Below are 26,281 nucleotides of genomic sequence, written 5' to 3' on the forward strand. Positions count from 1 at the left end.
TACACTTATCGTAGACGGTGAAAACTCCGTCTACGACACTTATCTGTTATTTCTAAACGAAGCTGGCCTCTAATAGCTAAACTAAAAAAATGGTGGGTTTTTGAAGTTACGAGTACAGTTTTCACAGATTATTTTTATTTTAAGTATATTATGAAGAAAAAACAAAGAAAGAAATAGGGATAAAGAAAGTTATATTAAGTTATATTCCGTATTTTAAACCAAATTACAAAAGACTTTATCCTGAAAATTCCACAAATTACGAATTCAAAGTTATTGTTCAAAGTGATAGAAGATAATGTAATTTAAGTGAAAGTAAAACATAAATATTGACTCCCGCCGCTTAAAAGACTATTTAATAAACCCAAACAAGTGACCTAAGTTATTTAAGATAAAGTGAAAACATAATGTATTAGAATTTAGAATTCAATGGCAAGTATTACTGAGGATCCCAATAATTAAACGAAGACATGGCTCAAAAAACTTGTATCCAAGCCAAAACTATTAATAAAAAAAAAAGTTAAACTCAGATTCTTAAACGAAACCTAAATTGTCATTTAGTTGCTGTTTTATTGGTGTTGGCTAAGCGACGAAGCGAAGCGAGTTTCTATCGAAATTTTTAGGAAAAGGTGTCTGTTTTAGTGAGATATCAGATAAATTAATTGCCAATTTCACTAAAATACGTGTATACTCACTATGAAACGTATTTATGACTCGATGAATTCGTCGGTTGAAATAAGTTCATATCGTGATCAACATTTCAAGGTACGTGACGCTGTCGTTTTCCTCGATACTTTTCTTTTATTTCGTTACATACTTTTTACAACAATGTAATACAGGACTGACACCGTAACCATCTATTTGAACAGTATTAATTGCTATAATTGTCTGTAAACACATACCAACGTTATTTCTTTCAGGGCTCAAGAAGTGAGCAGGAGAAACAGCTTAGAACGACTTCTACGCTTTATATAGGAAATTTGTCATTTTATACAACAGAAGAACAAATCTACGAGCTGTTTTCACGATGCGGTGACATCCGGAGAGTGATTATGGGCTTGGATAAATATAAGAAAACACCTTGTGGATTTTGCTTCGTAGAGTATTATTCCAGAACCGATGCAGAGAATTGTATGAGGTAGCCATTTTACTAATAATATTATTTGTAATATGTAATGATACTTTAGTAACTCATTAAACATTTTGTAATTAATTTTAAAGGATCATAGACATAGAAGGTCTGCATGTTGGTGCCATGCTCATAAATTTTAAATTTGTCATAATACTTTACTCCAGCAGGCTTAGCATGAGCCTGAAGACAACAGTTATCTCTTCTTAGACGACAATTCCAAGAAGAGATAATTTTTGTCTTTGAGAGAAAATTGACATTTTGAAGAAGAGATAACTTTTGTCTTCGGGCTCATGCTAAGCTTGTAGATCTAGTTAACAAGATAGCTGAAATAAAGTTATTGTTTTTTATGCATTTCAGATATATAAATGGTACTAGGCTAGATGACAGAATCATTCGCTGTGATTGGGATGCTGGATTTATAGAAGGCAGACAGTATGGGCGAGGCAAAACTGGAGGACAGGTAAATATGCATGTACTACACTCAAAAAAATTACAATTTGCATTTATTTGGCACCATCTTGAGACTAAAACAAATGTATGTTTCATGACCGAGAGAGGCTGAACCACCGCTGCTTTCTCACTCTCAAATGCCAAAAAACAAATTCACAGAATTTGCTTCCTATTATATTGATGGTATAATCTATAATGCTCACTTTCGTAGTGAAAGGATCTATCTACCAATCTGCGCGTAAGGTAGTTGCTAATTGTTGCTCAAGGTGCACCAAACACCTGTATATTAAGGAGTGGCATGTTGTGCAGGGAGGCTCCATTTGTGCATCCCACAAAAAATATTATTATGCTTATAGTCTGGCGACTTTTACTTTATTTTAGTTAATCTTATGTAAAATAGCTTATTTTACACAGTAGTGAAAATAGTATATATGTCATTTACATTGTTCAACTTGAAATATTAACAATGCATTGTTTACTTTATCTTATAGGTGCGAGACGAATATAGAACAGACTATGATGGTGGCCGTGGTGGCTATGGAAAAATCATTGCCCAGAAAATAGCTCCTAACACAATGGAGCGTTGATTAGTACAAAGTGTAGTGTTGAACTTTTACAGAACTTGTGCAAGACTGTTTACATAATATACATAAATGATTTCATAACACAATAACAAGATTCAAGTGATTATATGTTTTTATAAGTGCTATGTTGTTTGTATTAACAAAAAAATAAGATTACATTGTGGCCAGAGTCGGAAGCAATAGCTCAGGATGACAAAGGACTGCAATGAATGGCATGTAAATGATGATTATACGGAGCCATAGCTATGTGCCGAGACAGATAAACAAATTGATAGTTCTTTTTCAAATCATGTCCAATAATGATCAAAACCCTTACATAGTTAAAAAAAATACAATACTTAAATTTTTCATAAATCTTTATTCAAATATGGAAAGCATACACTTAAAGCATAATGTGTAGATAACTTAGAAATAATTTATGCTTAATTTCTCATAAACAAAAACAAAATCATAAAAATTAAATGCTCGGATTCAAAATTTGTAAATACTGACAATAGCAATAATTGATTTCATAAGATGAAAAATAGAACAACACACCTAGATAAATGCAAGGTTCAACATGAATAAATTATAATAATATAAACACAGCTTTGAAGAACTATAACATTTGTAAAAGCATGTAACATTGTAACATACATTTTGTGAGTTATTTTTTTATTTTTTATTTTTAGTTATTTATTTAAAGTATTATCATAAGCTCACAATTGTTAGGCTTATTTAGTAAAAAAAATCAAAAAAGGGAAATAAGTTACTGTGGTTTTCAAAGAATACACTGCACACAACTTAATTCTACATGTTAAGTGTGAGACAATTTGAATGTGGTATCATAGCATTATTTTAATTGAATAAAGTGTAAATAGATGACTCTACATAACAGGAAATTTAAAAAAATATAAACTTTGTGCACTACTCTATGTAGCTTGGATCAGATCATTAATTATATGGCCACAGGAGTTGTATATAAAATTCAAAATATTTTAAATGGGTAAATTCATTGATGATTCAAGCAGAATTTTCTGGTAGCAAATCGAACCATAAGGTTTTTGCTTCGCGGAAGTCGTACTGATTCAGATGAATGATAACCTGAAATAATAAATATAAAATATTAACTTTTATATCTAACATTAAAATAAAAATTTCAACAAACCTAAGATTTGAAATTACTATTACATCTTCTTTCCATTAATGCAAATAAGACAAAAATATTTTAGAAGACCTACAAAATTAGAAAAAAAAATGGAAGCAAATTAATTAGCTACTCCGCGAACCCAGTGAAGGTTAAATCGTGCAAAATAGCTGCGCTTGTGTTGAATATTTTTTCATGCAGTTAATTATCCCACCCTCCCTCCGCATAAAATAAATAACTCAAGCGCAACTATAGTCACAAACCATCACCAAAAATATACCCGACACGTGTTTCGCCTCTCCACGAGGCATCCTTAGGGGCTGTTGACTGCTCGACACTTGGCCGAAGAGTGAGCTCGTTTTTTTTTTTTGAAGGAAATTTTGCAGTTGGCCGCTGATGGCCTTTACTGCGCCACCGGAAAAAGGGCGAGCTGAAGGTTCATAACCCCTAAAATAAACTTAAAGCTAAGTACGGGCCTGAGGGCGCCCAAGTGGGCACGGACCTCAGCTCAGGGCGCTACTGGAGACTTCCGCCAGAAGGGCGTGCTGTAGGAGAGAATCTACCAGTGTACGTGCTGAAATGAGGGGCTCTACGGCTTCGCCGGCGAGGACGGTTGGTGCGTGCGGGTCGGGACTGACTAGCGATCTGGTTGGCCTTCAAAGTGGCGAGAGTGATAGGGTCGTCAGAGTCGTTGAGGACTTCCCTTGGCCGACGGGTCCTACGTACGCGCTGGGGTTGTTCCCTGAGGGGGTCGTAAGAGGATGCAGCCACGAACGAGCAGAGTCGAAGTATTTCCTTGATGCCTGTTTCATGAGAGCGAGCTCGTTTAGAACAGTTGGTGTATTTATACCCCGCTACGCCCAGTGTTGCTATTGTTGAAACCCGAAAATATCCGTAATAAAGGTGATGATGCAAAATTCAATTGTTCATTAATTATACAACCCCTGTTGTTGTACCTAATTATTTCCATCTATTCTAAGACACCCAGACGTAGTCCTTCGCAAAAATGTAAGACTTCATAAGAATGTGAATCTGGTAAAATATGATTCGTTTCTAACAAATGGTTAGCGAAATTGGACCTATCTGGGTGCTTATGCCTAAACAAAGAAACATGCTCTTTATATGGACTTCCTAAAGTAACGTCTGAATCTATTAATTACAAAATTAGATTTTCATAGGTACTGAATAAGATCTATTTCTTTTTAAGTCTAGTGGTGGTGAAGGAATATCACATTTCATTTAGACGGATTTAAATCAAGAACTTACCTGTCCAATAACGGGGCTTCCCCCAAGCCAGCCTTTATGGGTAGCGACAGTAACTTCAACGTGCAACGAATGCAGCTCAGCCTGAGGAATCACCCACTCAAACTTCTCGTCGTACTCTGGCATACAGCTATCCTTCACCACCTGATTGGAAAAAAACAATTATACTACGAAGTTAAAAGCCAAAATAATTTATTGCTCTTGTGTGTACACAAGGTACTCGGCATTGGAATTTGTTACAATATATACTTATTATAGGTATGGTGTCTTTAGAAAATGGGTAGCCTCATGATTTAACTCGTGAACATTTTCAGTGAAATTTGTTGTATTCAATTGATCATTCACTCAAAAAACCAAATACTGATGGTGGAATTGAGAAAACAACATCTGAAAGTTCAAAAAATAAGTACTCAAGGCATCTTCTTGCAAATAATATAATTTTTGTTTATGCATAGTATTTACTAATCCACTTATAAACGAGAATATACTTTTATTGGTTTCATTCAGTAATTTTTGAACTTCCATATCGTGTCTTCTCAATTCCACCACTTTCAATTACGACAGCATTTGGTTTGGTATGTTGGTATTCACATGCGATTTGTTAAACTAATTTTTAATTTCAATTACATGTACATTAAAAAAATATTCTTATATACCGTATTGAAAACTAACCACAGTCTTTCGTTTCGACTCCTTCGACCGTCCAGGAAGCAAATATAACTTGACGTAAGGATCTGGTACGTTGGTCGGGTCCTTTAGTGGTATATTCCTGTTTAGACAAATTGACTAGTTAACACGATAAAATAAGAGAAATATGGTAACTCCGTACAAAGTAATGGCGCGGCTTGTGGGTGCGCGACAACCGCGCGTCGTGTACAGACGCACACATTCGATTATAATGAAAAGCGCGTTGGTATGACCAGAATGTTATACAACGCGAGTTTATGCGAATTTGTGCGTCTCCGTACATAGCGCGCACACATACAAGCCGCGCAGCTACGTTTGTATGGAGTTACCATACTTGTCTTATTATCAAAAAGAGAAAAATTGTTATTTATTATTGAAATAAAAAAACACATACATTATTTTGTGAACAACAATAACCAAAGTTTGACATTGCATGCTGTAACGAAGAGATAACAAGATGCGACCCAGTCCTGCTTCACCTGCAGACCTGTAAATAATATTTTTTCATGTAAAAAACAAAGATAATGTCGACAAAAATAAGCAATATTGGTGGATATAAAATAACCTACTTTAAATTTCAAAAATATTGAATAGAATAGAATAGACATTTATTGCAACACCACTACACATAGATACGAAAAAAAACCAAAAATTGATAACACTAACAAACAAAACAAAGTAAAAAGAATTATATTGAAAGAAAACTTACGTAGTTAAGGAAGAGGTAGACGATCTATGTACCAATTTTGATTCAGGTTCGGCAGATACTTGCGCTACCTCTGCAAATAATGTTAAGTTGAAATAGGAAATGAAACTATTTTTTGGATCTAAATTGTGTAATTATTTGTTTTTTCAACTGTGACTAGTGAGCCGTGACCTCGAGACCTGTAAAGGGCCCGAAACGGTTCTTTGAAAAAAACAAATTGCCCATGAAACCACTTACTGTCGTAGCTCATATATGGTGAAATTGAGAAAACGCGATTTAAAAGTTCAAGAAATGACTGAACTGGACCAATAAATTCATATTCTCATTTATAAGTGGATAACCAATTAATAAGTACCTACATGAAACAATTATTCCATTATTTGCAATAAGATTAATTTAGTTCTCTTTATTATTTTCAAATCATGCTCTCAATTCCATCGTTTTTTAGTTACGACAGTTTTCGTGTGCGATACACGATTTAGATTCGAAAAACTAGTTTCATTTCCATTAGAACTCGTTGCAATTATTATCAACACATGACAAGCTTACCAGTAGCATTGATGATTTGCTCAACTGGAACAGACTTTTCAGATACGTCGTCTTGAGATCCATTCCCAGTATTTTGATTGCCATTAGATACAGCTGCAACATTTAATCAGTTGTAACTACTTGCAAAAGTATGTTTTTAATACGTTTATTCAAAGTATCGACTTTTCTTTGCACCTCCTAAAGAGTAAAAACTACGTAGAACTAGTGGGAACGAAGAAAAAAATGATAGAAAATTAAATTATTAGAGAGCAATTTCAATTTAAGATCTGGCAGTATAGCTAATTAGATGCCTTAGGGCGCGTTCCCATTATGTCGTAAAATTTTATTTATCGTTGGACGACCAGTGGCAGTGATCTCATATAATCAAAAAAGGACAGGTCCATATTAACTAAAGGATAACTCACGTATAGAAGTCGACTTTTTGCTGGACAGGTTTCGAACTAGTCTGTGGTTCTTAATCATGAGATTCCTTAATCATGAAAAAAACATTCATTCAACTTCGTGAGTTATCCGTTAGTTTACTTGATATGTCTGAGTCTCACGGTAGTTTTCAGGATAGGTCCAGTTTTAATTTCTTTGTCTTAAAAAAGTAACTTTAGCCCCTAGAGCTGAAACGTACCGCATTAGCTACCTTAGGCTTTATTTACATAGCAGCGAAACAGAATGAAAAAAAATTAAATATAATGTATTTAAAAAAAAATCTAAATTTAAGAAGCTTTACCGTGTATTTTAATAGTAATGTCGCTCCGTAATGCTACTTAATTTATACCTCTAACCTAGATTAAGACTATCTAGTATATTTTATACAGTATCTTGGCTTCGTTCGACGAAGGCACGGCCAGTATACTGTTACACCACCCAGTCTGCCGTATATTGGCCACACTGCCCAACTGTCTCCTGAGTCTCTCGGTCCGAACACATTCCATCAAAACGTGGTAAATGTCTTCAATGACGCCGCAATTGCTACAATAAGGAGTTGGTGTAATGCCCATCAAAAAGGTAAACTTCTTTGAAGGAATGTGCCCAGAGTGCAACCTCAGAGCCGTCACAACACCAATAGCGCGATACCAAATGTGCGTTACGTGTCACACGTCTAACGTTTTGGCTTAGGGTTTTGTGTTAACAGTTAGAGCGATACGAAATGTACGCAACGTGTCACATTGGCGAGGTTGAAGGTTTAGGTTTAACCTTTGACAATTAGGGCGATTGGTCCCCAAGTCTATTCATCAAATAGTTATCAATCCATGGAACTTCCAGTGGCTCAGGTTGAATTGTTTTGAACCAGATACCTTTCTCTTTGGATCTCTCATCAAAGTATTCTTTCCACAGCTGGTGGCAATAAGTTTTAATTTTATACAAACAATCTGTATAATAGGGCAAAACAGATATCGTATCGCCAGTACAATAAGCTCGCTTAGCAAGTGAATCTACCTTCTCGTTACCATCTATGATTGTATAAGCTATCGGGGTGCCTCGAATAGTCGAGGTTGACCGAGCTATATGCTGAAGTGAGCTTTTAGAGTCAGTCAAAATTACGAATCTATCATAATCTACAGAGTTTATATAAGATAAGGCCTCAGAGATCGTAACAAGCTCAGCATACATTATGGACACGTTAGTGTCTATTCGAAATAGCACATTCGTCTTGCCATCAGGAACATAAAAGGCTGCGCCAATCCCATATTCGTCCTTGGATCTATCGGTATATATTTCATGAAATGCCGAATAATGTGCATTCAAGCACCTACAACATATATTTCTTAAATGCTGGAGCTGCTTGCTGGATACGTTAGAAAAAGCAAAAAGGCGTATATTATGGATATTATATCGCCATTTTGCTTTTTCTAACGTATCCATATTGATAATAATGCTTGCGGTTAAATCAATATAACTAACCCACATAGATCTCGTAAACATTTCTAAATTTTGAGAACAATAAACTGCTGTATCTTTAAATCGTTCGTGAACGGTGGATAAAATCGGTTTATTTTTCCTAATTTTTCTACTAAATCGATGAGAATACTGCTACTTTTGATTGATTTACATTTCATCAAAAATTTGCCCGCTAAATAATATCTACGTGTATGTAGTGGTTGTAAACACATGTCTGCTTCCATCACATGAATAGGGGTACTTTTTATATATCCGCCTATAACACGCATAGCCTGATTTTGTACTTTATCAAGTTTGTAAAGATGGGACTGACAACTATCACCAAACAAGAAGCCTCCATAATCCATGCGGCTTCTCACTATTGAGATATACAGCCTTCTCAGATGTCTGGGATGAACCCCCCCAACTCGGACCAGACTTCTTTTCGGTAGAATAAATAACAAAATCATCTGCATACTGAGAAATATGTACATGGTTGTCATTTATTTGTTGGACTATGTCTATGGTCGCCACTTTAAAGAGCAAGGGGGATATAGGATCTCCCCGAGCTAAACCCCGACCCGTGCTACGTACAACTTCAACTCTACCCGCTTGTGTCCTTAAATGTCTTTCTTTAAGAAATTCCCGAAGGTACGTACACATCCTAGAGCCAACACGTAACCGATCCAGCATACCACTCACATCAACCTTATTATAAACGCTATCGATGTCAATAAAACAACCTACAGTAACCCTGTTATTACAAAAACTGTTTGGATTCTAGTTACCAGACGACTCAAATTATCTAAGCATGACCTAGATTTCCTAAATCCCAAAGTATCATCAGAGAATACACCTCTTTTTTCTAAGAACCATTCTAACCTTGGGGTCTACTCTCGATCTCCGTCCGACATCCGTCCGAAACAATTACTGTCAAATAAGTTATATTCGACAAAATTAAAAGACAAGTATCAAGTATAAAGCTTCATTCGCATCACGCGTCTTTTCATTTGGTCAAGTATTGCTTAATGGCAGTAATTGTTTCGGACGGAGCTCGAGAGTGGACCCCAAGGTTAGAATGGTTCTTAGAAAAAAGAGGTGTATTTATATATATAGGTGTATTCGAGCCAGGTTTCACTTACCGCTGCAATGTGTACTTTTTCCTGGATCAATAACTGCTCGAATTATTTTTAGCTTAGATCTCAGACTGCGAGCATTCCACTGTACAATATTTAACCTAACATTTTTCCTAACAGACCTATCCATTCACTGCACTAAATAAATTTTTGATTGTCGTAATATTAGGCATCGAGTTTGTCACAAAGGAAACCACCCAGTTTGCAACTGATTTACCAATGTTTTTGAGCTGCATAATTAATTCATCTTTATTCTTTAATATTATTTCTTTCAGTCTTTCCAGTAATGAGCTCACGGATTCCTTTTCTTTTTTTTTCTTCATTTAGAAAGAGCTCCTTGTGAAAGAGTTCGTCCAGGGAAGTAGTGCCACTTTTCCTATTTCTGCCACCAAGCAGTAATAATATGTCAGCATTACTGTGTTCCAGTTTTGAAGGGTAAGGTGCTGGTAAAATTACAGGCACATGGGACTTTATGTCTCAGTGTGACGAGTGCAGTGTCAGTGTCGGTCAGATTTTTGGGATTTAAAGCTCTTGAGTGGCACTGAAACTATTATGCACAGGTGTGTAGCTTATCGTCAAGCGCACGACTTGTTCGTGCCGTCATCGTCATTTTAAGTTGAATACATAAATTGTACAATCAAGATTCCACTAAGAGCCCTAAGACATAAGGTATCTTAGATTAGGCTCCCGTACCTCACGAAATCGATTAAAAATATCTTAAGGAAATTCAGTCAATTGTGCAACCCAATATGACTGCGGTGCCCCAACACAATCCATGCAGCACTTACTGTTGTGCCTTTTGTGTTGTAATACGATAAAGAAGTATCGACACGATAAGAAAAAGAATGGTGCAAACTAGACGCGATACGGTAGCTGCGAGAATTGCCGTGACCGCACGAGAATTCTCCTGAAGACGCGCGACCTGTTTTTTTGGCACATTCGTACGTTTGCGCGTTACACAATTGGCATGAAGTTAATTTATTTATTTACAATACAATTTATTTACAATAAAAAATCGCTTCCATTCCGTACTACGGCAATGTAAATTGAGCCTTACGTTACTAACCTTAATAACGTTGCAAGTGAAAACAATATTTCATTCATAACTTTGTTTAACTTGTAGCCAAAAATATTAATGACTGATTGATGATACGTATTGCTACTAAGTACACAGTATTTTTTCATTTGTTTCTAATTTCCCAGAAAACTAAATTTAATTTACCAGTCTCAGCGGTGGGAGTGTCAGACGCGGTCGAATCGACAGCATCTGATGCTGGAACGGGTATGGGTGGATCAGGCCCACTTGGTGCTTCGGTAACCTGCTCCTCTTCTATGTCTTCTTCTTTAATAGCTTCTTTCAATATCTATCACAACAAAAAACCAGGTGTACAAAAATTATCACATAGCTAAATATGGATGAACGAAGAATTAAATAGAAAGAAGCATCTATTTTAATGATTAAAAAGCGACTTTTCAGTATTATTATATATAATATAAGTGATTAACAAAAATAACTGGCGAAGTTTAGTATCTTGTTACGAGGTCCACTCTAAATAAAAGAAAGAACTACCTTTGTAAACAAATTTATTTAAGCGCGGTTCGTTAAACACCAACCGTTATACACTGCACTTTTGGCTTCCTACGACCAGCAGCTGGTACTCCCCTGGCTGTTCGGATGTAAAAGTGTTAAATAAGTTTCTCCTTACCCTCAATTGCAAAGACATGATGATCTTCGACTCTGGACCAGATTTCTGCAGCATGAGTGGCTGTGTTATCATGCTTAGGTCTTTCTGCTTCAGCAGTGACGCGATAGAGTAGCTCAGCTGGCCCAATGGGTTTCCTGTCTTCTGGTCTATAGCCTGCACACAGGATTAAAATATCAATTGTTTTATACACTGAAACACATCCAAAGATATTAAGTTTATCGAATATCATAATTTTTTACAACCATGATATTAAATATTTTTTTAGAAATTACTCCACTAGTTTGTTATAATTATTAATACAAAGATCGAACACAAAGATAATTTCGATCCGGCTGGATTCGAACCAGCGCCTTCACCATGCGTTGCTGACGCTCTCCCAACTGAGGAACGAACCAGAAGATCTTACGATTTTGTCCATGTCCTTGTTGCATATATTCGTTTTTGGTTTTTAACACAGAACAATAAATATAGTAGAAGTAGTTAGCGTCTGTCGCGTGCCAACATGAGGTATCGAAATTAATTCTAAAAAAAACCTACTTAAGCTTTATCAGTCATTTTCGCTTTGTTTGGTATGTTTGTGTCATTCTTTAGCGCAAATTCTCTAAAATTGCAGAAAGATTGCGTTATTGCGTTGTTTTGGTGCAAAAATGGTAGCTGCACCAAAATATTACCCATAGTAGTATTTCATATCATTGGTCTTATTTTAATAAATTTTCAATTTTCTGTTCATCGAATTTATTCAGATGTTAATCGTTCGTCGTAGACCCAGCTAGTGGCCGCAAGATGGCAGCACGTTGAATAAAATTTCAATATAAAATCAAAACGACGTAATTTGAAAGAATGCTATTGAACTTTCAACGATATAGGGGCTGGGTAAGTTTAAATTATATTAACATTCCATTCCAATTTGTTACATCTTATTAAATTAGAAACTGTGACCAATCATTATCAAGATTTCGTAGTGTTTATAATTTGTTTGTGTGCGATTTGGCGACAGCGGTTCCGATAGTAATCGAAGCCTAAGGCACTTTCATTATTTTTTTTTTCCTCCGTGGTTTTTTACGACTTTTTGCCGTAGCACCATCTGAGAGTAATTTATGAAAGCGGGTTCGATTCCAGCCAGATATTTTTTTTTTTGTATTCGGCATTTGTATTAGTAACTACATGCAAAGATGTGAAATGCATATATTTTCTTTTTTCCAATAAAGAAAACACAAAGTTTATGAAAAAACGTTGCTATCACCTTAATCTCCAAATTATCAATTTCCGGGTTCTGCACCAGGAACGAGTATCCAATCTCGTAGACGGGATTGTCGGTTCGCATTTGTACAGCTGTGTTTTCTGTCTTTTTGCCCACTGTCACAATTAAGTACGGGTCTGGTTTCGACGCTGGGCGAGCGCTCTGTAATAATCGGGTAAAAAAACCATTACACTACTATAGCTAGTTTTAAAAGGTTTTATGCAAATTTGTTGACCTCAGTGGCCCGACGGTTTAGTCTATGAGCGCTGGTTTATTTTATTATTTATAAAAAATAAATCTTTGGTTGAGGAGATCCTGGGTTCGATTTCCGGTAGGACCAATTTGGAAATGAACTTTTCTAAGTTGATTCTGGTCTGGTACTCATAGTACAGGGAAAACCCTAGTTGAAAGACCACGCAACCGGTTTTGTCTGGCACATTAAATATAAGATTAGTTTTTTATGTAATTTTCACAGGATTTACAACGTACAAAGACAATAGGTATGCCCTTTTCCCATCGGGGTAGGCAGAGACAACAGCCTCGCACGTGCTACGGTCCTGACGCATATCTTACGCCTCATCGACATGCATCAGTGCTTTCACACATGGTCTTTGGTAAAGAGTACTGTTGATTTGGGCTTTCTTTAGGACGTCCTTAATTTTGTCATGGCACGTTCGCGCAAAGTCGCTTTATAAATCTGTTTTGTCGATTTCCATTCATTCATTCTCTCTACATGCCCGAACCATTTAAGAACCTCATCTTTGTCACTACAATTATCTTCTTAAACGCCGCAATGTTTCTTATTACAGTTCCGTAATTTGTCCATCAGAGTTTCGTGTTTCTTCTACCATACCGAAGATTCACTACCGTACATGCACGGCCAGAACAAATACTATATTATCTTATAATTGTCAAAAACTTACAGGTAGTTTCTTGCACGAATCAATGTACACTGATAGGACGGCAGAACTGATTTCTCCAGTTTTTACCAACAGGGTCTCGGTCAGAGCCTGTAACATAAAACAAATTATATTATGTTCTATACTACTCGTATGCCTTTATTCCTTCGGCTTCGTGCCAAAAAGTTGTTCGTGCTTTGCACATGGTGCGTACACCAGATATTTTCAAGAGCTGCAAGGGTAGTTACAGAGTTTTTAAAGTTAGATAAGGTGGACTACTTTATTTATATCTCAAATATAATGTTACTGTATAAATTGCACTACATGTCAAAGTATAAGAAATTATATCGAGATCGTCAAACAAAAATTAAAATGAAAAATACACAATAATTATAAAATGCAAAAAAAATTATTAATAATAAATTGTTGTAATTAAATTATATTGCTAATATTGTTCTTCATCAAGGATCGTCACAAGTTGATAACAAATACTCAGCACGTACTTAAAATAACTTCTATTCTAATATTACTTTAAAGTGCCTCATGCCAAAAACTTGCAAAAGCAGCGAAATTTACTCACATGACTAAGATCTAAAAGATCAGAAGACAGACGGTGCCACGACAGACGAAGGTGCACTTTACCATGCTTCGCTTGTTGCAGAGTTTGCCACTAAAACAGTCCCGCCAAATAAATGAATAAATCATAGTCAATATTGAAAAGGAAAATACTTTTTTAGATTTAGATCGCGTATATTTGTAATAATATTTGTTTACATTTCTATTTCGCATATGAAACCAAATACTTTATATTATTACTTAATTATTCGCGTATTTTTGTATATTTGTACATAATTCTCAATTCAATATCATAAAAACAATTCGGGTTGCTTGATAATTTGTGCAAGTGTTACAAAATGCTTACCGTGTCAAGCCGTCCAGATTTGACTACTTGAGAAATGTCTAAGGAACATCTGAAATTTTAATTACAATATGAGAGCACTTAATTCTTATTTACTTAGTAGTGGGATACTACTACATTATTTATTAATAAAACAGAAATATGAGTACCAACTTTACTTTAATATCGTAACTGATTATTCGTTAGTTAAAATGTTAAAATAGACAATTAAAACAGTGATTAATTTTTGTTTAAGTAAAAGCTAAGCTAAGCTTTTTAGTTAGAAAAATGAAAACATAACAAAAAACAAATAGGTTTAGTCTTAAAAAGTTTTAAATTTTACAGTGAGTGTGCACTTATGTGTGTTAAGTATAAGACTTATGTTAGGCTGATTGTTTCTTATTTTGGTGTCTTATGTTAGGTTGGTATGATATTAAATGTAATTATGAATACGTACAATGTAAATAAGAGATTTGGTGCTTTTACTTCTAACATGAATAAGTATATGTATATATAGTTCACATTCTGTATGTGATAATTTTGATGTAGACATAATTAATAATTTTATGTAGCACAAGTGTGTATCGCGTGCATATACATGCTCGAAATACGTACACATTCCTTTATTCCCCGCAGCGTTTACATACGAGTATATGTTAGTTATGTTATGATTATGATTTACATAATTATTCGGTGGCAGTCGATGCCAACTAAAGTGCGCAGTGACATACTCGCGATAGTTCTATAGATACGTGGTTTCGTAGTTAGTGAAGTGACAAATATATAGCTTCTTTTACATTATATACATGGTGGTTTTAAAGGCAGCAACCGACCTGCCAAGCTTTTCATCTCTCCCCGCACGGTCCCAGTCGTATAGCTTGACCACAGCTCGCATCTCATTGCACCACAGCACTGACTGTTACGGCCCACCGAAATACAATATACACATAAAGCTGTTATTTATATATTGTTATAATCTCTACATCCCAGGGATATTATATGTTAGTCCCATATAAGCTGCGAATATAATACAGTGGTTTTGTTTTAGTTGTAATTTGTTAAGTGTATTTGGTAATCTATGTACAAACTCACTGATAAACGGACGGACAAACACCTAAAATTCGTATTAAGTACAATAAAATGTCATAAATAAATAAAACACACAATTTAGCCAATGTAAATATCACACTAAATTATAAAAAACGAAGTTAGACATCGTAAAGATCGAGTCTTATTATCACCTAAATTCTACAATTTACTTAAATTTTCTCGAGACAGTATTTAAGTTTGTAAACAAGCCATATATTGGTATACAGTGTTATCTAAAGTCCAAGCGCTATTCGCGTTTTACATAAAGAGGCGGATAGGTAATATTATTATTGAGAAAGTTTTATCGGGTTAAAACGCAGCTATTAATATCATCCATGTCATATTATTCTGATACCAATGTAAACAATAATAATTGTAGTAGCCAACCGATGAGCAACAAAATTAAAACGTTATATATAATTATTATAACTTTTTTATAAAAAGTTTCTGGAATCTTCTACATATTTTATTTAATAAAGCTTTAATGAAATCACGGAAAATGTGTGAAATCTAATAAACCGGATTCATACCCTTAATTTACAGTGGAATATTTTCTTCAAATTTGAATGGGACTGCTACTGAGGAACATCCTTTCCAACAAAAAAGAATAATCGAAATCGGTTCACAAATGTCGGAGTAATCTTATAACATACACACACACACACACAAAAACAGCCGAATTCACAACCTCCTCCTTTTTTCAAGTCGATTAAAAATAGGTTAACGATGCAGTCATTATCTTTCGCAAAACTCGAATAGCTCCAAAGTAGACATTAGAAAACACAAACTCTGCAGGCAAATAAGTTATATGTGGTATCAAGGTGATGATAAGAAAGTCTTAATATGAATATCCAAACAGCACGAGGTCGCACACTAAGGTGACCATGAAAAAAGCTTTACGAACGGGACGGACCTGCCCAGAAAATCATCGTTTTCAATGCCCATTCCTGGGTCCCAGTCCCAGAGGTCGATCTGCAGCTTTTGGCTCTTCCTTGAACTTATTATAGCCTTGGGACAAATCACAATATGGACACATTAGTTTGGATACAGGCAATTGTTTTGAGTGGACAGTTTTTTTACATACAGTTTGAAAATCATATAATTATAATTTATTTTAGTGTGAAAATAATCTCAATGATAATAAACGCATCAAATTAAGAATACTGAACAATTACATTTTTTATACTATTGTCAACGTTTTATCAGGCAAGGCTACGACATCTGTGAAATAAAATACAGTGTATTATGAATTTCATCTACAACTTACCGTTACCGCTGCAGTGACTAACAAATTACTGTAAATGCATCAGACAACAACATGCAAGCATAACTTTAGGATTGAGATGTCACACAACTGACAAAATAAGTAACGTGTTTGGAATCTGTAATGCTGAACTACGGGGCATATCATCTCAATCCTTTTATCTGGAATAATTACATAAAATGTCCATGGATGGATGGAACGAAAGCGTTAAGTGCATATCTATTAATAATAATGATATTTAAAACTACGAAATCCCTTGCTCCGCTACTAGCATGCCCGAAGCGTACCTCCTCCGGCCCGCGTACCTCCACGCACGCCACTCGGCGCCGGCACTCACCTGCCAAGCTTATCATCGTTGTTGCCCTCGTCTTTGTCGAAAACTTCGATCTCCAACGCTTGGCCCACTGATTGCATTACGCGCGCCTTTACGCCGCGCACGCAAACATAGGTAAGGAAACAAAATCATATTCAAAGCGACTTTGTTCTACGTAGTTAAAATTATTTCACCACTACTTTGTAAGTGCTGCTTGAAAGCAGTATAATGTAAGCCAAAGTAAAACTGCACAAACTGTAACTCTCAAGAAACACTGTTTTAAAACATTTACTATCAAAAAAGAGGGAAGTTTATAAATAAGACTGAAAAACCCAATGTTTAGTTTGTAAAAGATTAAAAAAATTAAACCAAAAGTCAAACCCGTTTCGAAAAAGATCCCAATAACAAAAGAAAGCCTGGATTTCCTTTTGTTAACACAAATGAAAAATAAATCGGGTGTTAATCACAAAGTAACAAATAAACGATTATATTAGCATATTAATTTCATTTAATGCTAGTTTAGGAAATACTTTATACCATGATGCACATAATTTGTCCTACATTTCTACGAATTAAGGTCACTGGAGCAATATCTTTACTTTTTCGTAATTCGAATAAAATGAAATGAACATGCTTGATTTAATAGTATATGAATTATTGCAACCTCATGCTCATTCCTGATGAATGACTTTTCAGTACCATTGGAATCAGGGAACGACTGCGTATAATGTTACTCTAGTGTAGAAACTTCTAAATCGGATTAATAGGGAGAAATACTTCATAAAAGTAAATGCGTCCGAGCAATTTTTCCCCTGACCCCTTCCGATACACGTGTATGTGTAATTGTGAATCTAAGAAAACTAATGTAGTGAATTGAAAAGTGAAAATAATGCCAATTATGAAATTTTGAATTTTCTCGTCTCAGTGAGAATTTTACAAACCGAATGAACAAAAATTCCATTTCATCAGTTTGATAATCAGAAATAAGAACAAATTTGAGCATAATGTAATTATCTACTCACCAAAATCACACATTGTAAATTTTCATACAATAATTAAATCCTGTACATTTTGAGACAAAATTGCAAGACTAGTTAACAAGGAATATCGTCTTCAACTCAAGGAAGTGTTAATAGTATGAAATTAAGAGTAATTTTACACTGATATAGAAAACTAATATGAAAACAATGCTCTCTGTTAACTAATGATAAAAAATGACTAAACTACAAAAGTAAAAAGAGCTATAGAAAAGATTAAATATACAAAAGATTAGAGCTAGACGTAAAGAGACAGTGATAATACGTAACAATAAACGATATTATTACACCATTGCTCATTAGTAGACTTACCTCACACCAGTAGTCCCAACGAGGGTTCACGTTGTTGTCGATGTGCTTCGTCTTCCATTGCTGTGCACCAACTGTTATTATCGCGTACGGATCCGACTTACCCTTACCTGTATTAGAGAACAAAATAAGAGCGACTTAAGTAATATAATTAAAATAGAGTAGATTGTAATCAAATCACGTAATGAACACTGCTTATGTCTTAATAAACACACAAATAAATAACTTTTACAAAAAAAAAACAATTCCAAAAAATCAATATACTGCGGCCATCGAGAACAAACTATGGAAAAATGGAATATTTTATTTCAGGGAGCACAAATATATAATAGGTTTCTTAAAAATATTAAAGAAACAATCCCTAATCACATTTTAAAATCTTCTGAAATACTACGTACATTAAATTATTATATTTAGCTTGAATCTATTTTTCTAACAAATATAATAAATAAAGAATAAATTAAAACAAACGACGTCGTTTAGAAAAATAAACATACATGTATAACTAATAAATTCTCATTTTTACAAACCCTATTTCGTCTCGGTTTTAAGGTCTCAAACGTACTGATATGTAAAAATAAAGTCAATATTATAAAATCACACAAATATTTCTATGAAATCGCACAAAACATGATATTTTTGGTCACACGGATGAGTTTGCGGTAACACAAATCATTTTCTCATAAACTGAAATTAGATAAGGCGGCATACTAATGAAAAATTATTATTAACACAAAGTCACAAAGTGTCGTTCGCAAAAGAACATTTAACACGTAACACATACATATAACAAACCATAATAGAGAACTATATACATTCTCTTATAACGAAATGGATAGGATAATGATTATTTATTTTCCTTCCTAAAAAGTTTCTTCCTATTTATCATTGCAGTTTGGTGCGCGTTCGGAAACGGACGCGTGCAATACGCACTGAGAATCATTATAATTCGAGTTTCGCGCGGCATATTAGGCCGCTGCGCGTAAGTGGCAATGGGTTCCCAAAAACTCATAGCCAACGAGCTTTTGGCGTTTGTCCAATACGCCATCGATACCATGGACGAAGTCAACATCGTGCGATATGCAAATCCAACTTCAACGAGGATGAGATTTGCAGTGGCAAGATGCTGTTGTTCGAGAGCCTCGGCAAAGCTGAGCAGATGCCATCTCGCCGGAGGGATGGAGGCGTGAAGAGTCTCCAGGATGTTTTCACACTCCTGAAGGAGACCAACCCGGACGACGTGCCTACATTCATGGCGAAGGAGCTGCACAAACTGCCCCCCGTCACGTTCGACCACGTCGATGTTACCAGGCTGCTGAAGGATATCATTTCCATGAAGTCAAGCCTAGTCGAGTTGCAGTGTAGATTGGATTCAGATAACACTATAAATGAGTTGCGTGCCCAAGTTGCGTTATTAAGCAACGCTGCTTCGTTATGTAAGTCACCAGAAGTCTCTAATGTAAACACGCGTCGTGGAGCGCAAAATGCATCCATCAGCAGTGTCGAGACGGCACAAATGGTTGCGTCACCGATCGCTGCTGCCATAGCGCGCGATGCGCCGCGCCCTGCTACCGGCGCCTCCGCCCCGGCGGAAACGTTACGCGTATGCATGTCAGCCCCTGCATGTGCATACGCCGCTGTAGCCGCTTTTACCAGCCGACACGCCACTTCGAAACTCGAGAGTAAAAGTAATCCCCGTGTGCCTGACTCCGAAGTTGCAAAACCACAGAGGCAGACGGATCAATGCGACGAGGATGGCTTCACAAAGGTGGTGAAGAGGAAGAGGAAGCCCACCAGCCGTAACCTGTGTGGCACAGCACCGACAGGACCGAGCTATTTGCTCCGTTCAGCAACACCGACGACGCTGCTGTACTTGTCGCGACTACATTACTGCACGAAATCTGAGGAGATAGTGGATTACATCAGGCTAAAAGCCAAATACACCCCGAGAGTCGAGCGGTTTTAGTCCCGCCACAAAGTAAACTTTAATTCGTTTGTAGTGAGTGTGCCGACCGAACATCTGTCGGCCTTCACGAAGGAAGAGTTTTGGCCGAAGGGTGTCATATATCGGCGATTCCGCGGCCGGTTACCTGACACCAGATTGCGCCACACGTCAATAAACGCAATACGTGTAATAATAATAATAACGTACACACTCAACATAGCCCCGCACTAGGGAAACCCTGTGTCGCGGGTGCCATGGACACACACATAGACAACCACAAATTACACCCAAACTCACGAGATAAATAAATGTAGGCCGTACACATATTTCTCCCGGCCTGGGAATCGAACCCAGGACCTCTGCATGACAGTCATGGTAACCGTTCGGCCACGGAGGCAGTTAAAAAATGTAGATTAGTTGTTTATTTTATTGTCATATTATATTGTATGTACATATGTCAGTCTTTAAGGTATATATTATATGGGTCATGTGACCTGAAATAAATGTATAAATAAATAAAAATAATTAAAAAGAAATCAAGAATTTGTGGTCAGTCATTGACTTACAATTATGTGGACGTCGGGTCCGCGCTAAAAACTTTTAGGGTGTTAAAGTCGTATACAGAGCGTCATTCACGCTTTAGTCTTCGTTTGTTCGACTGACAGCGAAGCAAGCAAAATTAGACAGTACTGCGATGGCATTACAATTTAAATTCAACGTTTTAGCTTTTTCATATTCCTTTACATGTCACTAAGTTTAAATAGGTTGACTTGAGACATTTTTTTTGTGGTTTTTGTATTAGACCCGTCGTCCATTTATTTGTAAGTCAATGTGGTCAGTCGAAACTTTTTTTCTCAAAGCCAGACTTTGAATAATTCTATGTTGTAGTTTTCGTGTAATGTATTCTTTTTGTTTCCCTTACGCATTAATGGGTGATTTATTAATTAATGATGCGAAAGATGGTATAACAATGACATTAGCATGGAGTATTGCAGGCTTCCGATTCGACCAGAAACAACCGTGAGCGTTGAACTAAATCGTTGTCGCTTATAAGTCGCTTTGCTTTCCGCAACCGAGTCCAAAGCAGCCAACTGGTATCGGACACTTCTTCACTGTTGGCATGGGAATCTGGCACAAAAATGGCCATCACTATGTTGTCGTCTATATATACAACGACATCGGCCATCAGCAGCAGGTCATTAATATTAAGCAAGAATAGTGTAACGGAAAGGACAGATCTAGCAGGTGCACAACTACACCTATTGAGCTGTCAGGAAATCGCTCCTTCATATGCATAAGTCTATAGGAATTCTATAAGCTGGTGGCTATCATCCAAGACCTTATCAAAAGCTGGAAGTTTGTTTAAGAGGCTATTATCCAAGACCTTATCAATCATCCAAGGCCTTTGAAATATCGAGAGACAAGTAAGTGCTACACCGTATTAATCGACGCCTTCACACTTTTAATGTGTGAAAACGCAAGTAAGTTTCCAGTAGCTTCTATTGGCACGGTGGGCCGATTTACTAGGTCAGGCCGTGCGACATATTTATTTCCAAGCTTCAGGTTTTCGATATTCTTCAGATTCAAAAAATGCTGAGAAGTTCCTTCGTCTCCTCATGACCTGCTATTCTTTTAGTAACGGCACTAATATCAACTGGGGCACCTTTTCAGCGACATGTTACACAATAATTCCAGGTGAAGTAGATATGCAGCTGCGTCATGAATGTTTATATCATTCGTATGAAATGCTCAATAACTAGTGCAACTTAAAAGTTGACTTCGACACTAATAGATATTTGAATACATTTTTTATTATCGAGACGTAAAATTAGATACAGAACATTGCGACAAGTGCATGGAGTAAGTAGTTCACCATATGATTCGTTTTAACGAAGACTTTCACCTTCGATTTAGTTGTCGTTGAAGAGGCCGCGACAACGACAACGAACATAGCGATAGCGGATAAGCAAAGTTTTGAAATCGGTTTTTTAAATAAAATTATTATGTAGTTGAACTACTGTCACGTACGTTGTTTAAAAATATTTATAATAATATGTTTCTCGGTGCTCCCATGTAAGCGAATAACTTGTGATTCTTAGTGAGAATAAATGTTTTAAACCTTAAGCACACGGGGTTTAAAAAGACCATAACGAAGCCGAAATCTAAGTACGCCTAATGTACATCAAACTAAGACACATTAAACAAGAAGAATTGCTGGGAAACAACTTTTATTTTTAGGTATTAAAAAAGACTATTATTTAGGACGCGCAATGTAACGCGTGCAACATAGTGCACAAGTGTGAGTGTGCGGTTTGATCGAGTACATACCGACCGCGGTAGCCGAGTGGTCTTCATAGACCTTTGGCTGCCGTTCGCTCTTGCAAAGGTGCGTTTTCTCACACCACGTCGAGATAAGTTTGTTCTGCCGCGGCCTTCCTCTGAAAGGGTCACGATCGGCTGGTTGTCCAGCAGACGCAGTACAGCCCGGGTGAAAACTTGCAGATTACGAGGCTGAATTGTGCTAGGATGTCAATCCCGCAAACTGAAGTACCTCCGAGGCATTCCCATGGGGCGTACCCTAACACAAAACCATGCTGACACAGTCGCGAGCACTAAATGAATGCCAAGGTGTCTTCGTAAGTTCTTATCAGTCAATACTCACACAGAAAATATCAAACACTACACAACGCAAAACGTACGTTTACGTGACATCAACAAAACAAAGTGTATTTGATCACGTAAGAAATATAAAAGTAAAAAAAAATAGCGCGAAACGGCTAATTTGGTTCGGTTTTTCTAATTTTCTGCTACAATTGTATTAAAGACAAAATAAAATACCCAGCAACTAATTTTACTTATTTTTTAGTTAATGCAGGATGTGATGAGGTTATTTTTCTTTTTTTTTAAATGTAAGTGCACATTTCACCTCAATCTCACTTGATGGAACGTGACGATGAGGTCGACGATGGAGCAAAAAGACCTAAATAATGCCTATTTACTCTCGTCTTGAAAAGTGTTGATCCGAAAGGCACAACTGACATGCGTTCGTTTGTGTGCGTACACTACATTGGATAGCGGGGCGGTGGCGAACGCACTATGTGTGCGTTCGATATTCATTGCGGTTTTGTAATTTCAAACTCTTCGTTTACGTATAATGTTTGTGTATTTTCACTTAGAATTGGATCAAAGTGAAAATTTGTATTTTCACTTTGATCCTCTATATTTCCTTCACTATCAGGTTCCCAGATAAGAAAATAACAGTAGCGATGGGAAGAATACGTGGTTAGCGTTTTCGTTAAGGGTCTTTTTACACACTGTATAATGTTTACGCATTTTTGAACGTTACAAATGTTTCCTTCCATTAAGGCTCTTATTGACTTACCTAACATAGAAACATCTTTCTTCATTAGATTTTGTGCTTGGACTAGATGAATTCGTAGGACACCCTAAAACAAATTCAGAAAGATATTTTCTATGACTTATTGTCGTTGAGATTTCATATATCGAATGTATTGAATAGTAGGACCTTTTTAAAAATGGAATAAAGGTTCATACCTCAGGTTCGGGCATGCGCAGATCAACAGTGGGTATATCGTCGCTCAGTTTGATAGGTAGTTTGTTGGGCAATACCATCATTTTTGCCACTTGTTCTACGATGCATCGACGAAGAATATCACTGAAAATAATTACAATATAAGCTCTTTTAATCCTCCCATTTGGATTTATTAACTTGGAATTTATTGTTGTTGATACCATTGTATGTAACGTGTTATGGTGCGAATTGTTATATGTATATGTTTTGCTGTTGCTGTACCTTTTTATAAAAAATAAAAATAAAAACAAGCCGTGCGCCTGGTGGTAAGCTACACGCCTGTCCATAACAGTTGCAGTGCCACTCAGAGCTTTAAATCGCAAAGATTTGAGTGGCAATACTTCCCTGGACGAACTCTTTCACAAGGAGCTGTAATGCTACTAAACTACGACTACATCGCTTCTACATCGCGTTTTTCATCGCTGTTTAAAGTCGCTGTGTGTAACCGCTCTAAAGCTTGTATAATTATAGGTACATAAATATTTTATGCAGTGCACTCTTTGTTGTTAAACCAAAATAAAACTCATAAAGTTTGATTCAGTCATACGTCGGGTAAAATTAGGGTACGTCAATGCATTCAAGACTGCTGAGCTATTTTTTTTTTTAAATTATTTTTGTAAATAGTGTTCATGTCGCTTTAATTTTTTTTTATCAATGCACTAAGACTAAAATTTCCAATATCGTCTAACACCTTAGATCCCAAAGTGGTCCAGGGGGACCCCCAGGGGTCCACGGGATACTCGACGGGGGTCTACGTTGGCGTGACAAAAAATAATATTGATATGGAATTATGGTAGAAATGTAGCTGGAGGGGGTCCACCGGAACCAGCTAAATTTTGAAAATGGTCTATGAGAAAAAAGTCTGGGTACCTCTGGTCTAACATAATACCTGGGGCAAGCCCGTACAGTACCATAACCAGACCATCTGTTTATTTACCTTGAGGAAGAGTATTGGGTACACAAATGTACAAAGGCGTGAATGTTAGTACCTACCTGAGACCAGGCATGTCGAGCACATCCGCGGCGCCGACCAGGTTGAAGTCAATAGACGGATTGTTAAGGAAGAAGATTTGTAGCCCGCCAACGAGAGGCATCTTGGTTATCAGCGGCTTCATCACCACGCGGACCATGCCGTGGATCTAAGGAATTAAAGAGTTAAATTGAAGAATCAGTGGAATTGAATCGTGTCCACATACATATCAACTTTTCTCCCGGTGATGTAGGCACAACACAGAACTCTTTCGCTTCCTTCATTATTAACATCATCAACCCATTTATACCTCCCACTGCTGGGCACGGGTCTCCATACTGGCCTAATGCGGGTTGGGCACGTCACACGATTTCCGAGGGTTGTGAACCTTCTTTGGCTTGCAGGTTTAATGATGTTTTCCTTCACGGAAAAGCTCATGGTAAATTTCAAATTAACTTTCGCACATGAATTCCGAGTAACTCAGAAATCTCAGATTAGAACCCACGGCTTCTGTATGAAAGGCGGTAGGTCAAACTATTAAACTATCACGTTTTTTCGCTTCCTTCATCACACTATATAATTCTGTCACCCAATATTTGTTATTGTATGTGTATATATATAATGTATACAGGGAGTCCCACGGCCATTACATACACATACATACAATAATAGCGAATACCGTAGATATTGGCAGCTGCGAGTTTGATTCCTTTTTATTTTAATAAATTGTATAATTGAATTGTGTTCCTTTCATTTAAGCTACTATAATACTTAAGATGCGTTAATCCTTATAATTGACCCTTTCGATCGGCATCGTAAAAATACAGAATGTTTTTTTCACATTTTGTAGGTTCGATTCCCAGATGTGGCAAGAATTTTTTTAAGTCTCTGAATAGAATAGAATTGTTTATTTCATGTTATCAATGTCACAATATTACAATTGGAAATACAATGTCAAGGGATAACTATAATCGTCAGTAATAAAATTATAATAATAATAATGAATATAAAATAAAGTAGTATAACTACTGCTTGTCGAATAAAATAAAATTAAAATTGTTTCAAAAGAAACTCATCGACACTGTACAATTCAATATCCAATAAAAGGATTTTTAGTCGGGTACAAACATTTCATCGTTTCTAACACTTTTCAGGTCTGTGGGTAGATGTTCGTAGAATCGGGGACCTATTACCCGCGGATTTCTAGTTGCAAGTTCGGTACGGTGGGCAACGGATTTCAGTGTTCCCGCGTTTCGTAACGCTCGGCCTCCGTCCGTACGTTGCTCATAAGTAGCCAAGTTTTTACGCGCATAAACTATTATATCATAAATATATTGTGAGTACATGGTCATTATATTGTATTTCTTAAAAAGGTTTCTGCAGGTCTGACCCTTTTTTATGCCTACTATTGTTCTTAGTGCACGTTTTTGAAGAATAAATACCCTAATCGACTCAGTTGAATTACCCCACAGTGTGATGCCATAAGACATCAACGAATGAAAATATGCATAATACGT

The 26,281-nt window shown here is 36.4% G+C and overlaps 2 protein-coding genes across 3 annotated transcripts in view; one reads left to right on the forward strand and one right to left on the reverse strand.

Moving 5' to 3' along the window:
- The first annotated feature begins 625 nt into the window (after positions 1-625).
- Positions 626-2,466, forward strand: LOC113233439 (nuclear cap-binding protein subunit 2). Its single transcript, XM_026468575.1, has 4 exons — positions 626-762; positions 918-1,135; positions 1,487-1,589; positions 2,071-2,466. Exons 1-4 carry the CDS (start codon positions 694-696, stop codon positions 2,164-2,166), a joined length of 486 nt encoding a protein of 161 aa, XP_026324360.1. The 5' UTR covers positions 626-693; the 3' UTR covers positions 2,167-2,466.
- Positions 2,467-2,883: 417 nt separating this feature from the next.
- Positions 2,884-26,281, reverse strand: part of LOC113233438 (extended synaptotagmin-2-B) — a 42,407-nt gene continuing 19,009 nt past the window's right edge. Inside the window, exons 8-24 of one of the 2 annotated variants that reach the window (XM_026468572.1) lie at positions 24,788-24,933; positions 23,758-23,878; positions 23,585-23,648; positions 18,261-18,367; positions 16,248-16,342; positions 14,270-14,318; positions 13,928-14,017; positions 13,372-13,458; positions 12,452-12,610; positions 11,209-11,361; positions 10,725-10,866; positions 6,495-6,587; positions 5,949-6,018; positions 5,634-5,726; positions 5,225-5,321; positions 4,556-4,696; positions 2,884-3,246 (exon numbers count right to left, since the gene is read on the reverse strand). In XM_026468572.1, the coding sequence (XP_026324357.1) occupies positions 3,166-3,246; positions 4,556-4,696; positions 5,225-5,321; positions 5,634-5,726; positions 5,949-6,018; positions 6,495-6,587; positions 10,725-10,866; positions 11,209-11,361; positions 12,452-12,610; positions 13,372-13,458; positions 13,928-14,017; positions 14,270-14,318; positions 16,248-16,342; positions 18,261-18,367; positions 23,585-23,648; positions 23,758-23,878; positions 24,788-24,933 (1,788 nt within the window). In that variant the 3' untranslated portion in view covers positions 2,884-3,165. Of the gene's footprint in view, positions 3,247-4,555; positions 4,697-5,224; positions 5,322-5,633; positions 5,727-5,948; positions 6,019-6,494; positions 6,588-10,724; positions 10,867-11,208; positions 11,362-12,451; positions 12,611-13,371; positions 13,459-13,927; positions 14,018-14,269; positions 14,319-16,247; positions 16,343-16,935; positions 17,022-18,260; positions 18,368-23,584; positions 23,649-23,757; positions 23,879-24,787; positions 24,934-26,281 lie in introns of both variants that reach the window. The other variant, XM_026468573.1, reaches the window with a different exon arrangement.

The sequence above is a fragment of the Hyposmocoma kahamanoa genome, unplaced genomic scaffold, assembly GCF_003589595.1.
Source record: "Hyposmocoma kahamanoa isolate Upper Pololo Valley unplaced genomic scaffold, ASM358959v1 78, whole genome shotgun sequence".
NCBI lineage: Eukaryota > Metazoa > Arthropoda > Insecta > Lepidoptera > Cosmopterigidae > Hyposmocoma > Hyposmocoma kahamanoa.

What these genes read in the sequence shown, in the direction of transcription:
- LOC113233439 (XM_026468575.1), top strand. Translation starts at nt 694, where the DNA reads ATGAAACGTATTTATGACTCGATGAATTCGTCGGTTGAAATAAGTTCA. An exon ending in GATGCAGAGAATTGTATGAG is followed by an intron (nt 1,136 to 1,486) that starts GTAGCCATTTTA and finishes TATGCATTTCAG; the next exon opens with ATATATAAATGGTACTAGGC. An exon ending in GAGGCAAAACTGGAGGACAG is followed by an intron (nt 1,590 to 2,070) that starts GTAAATATGCAT and finishes TTTATCTTATAG; the next exon opens with GTGCGAGACGAATATAGAAC.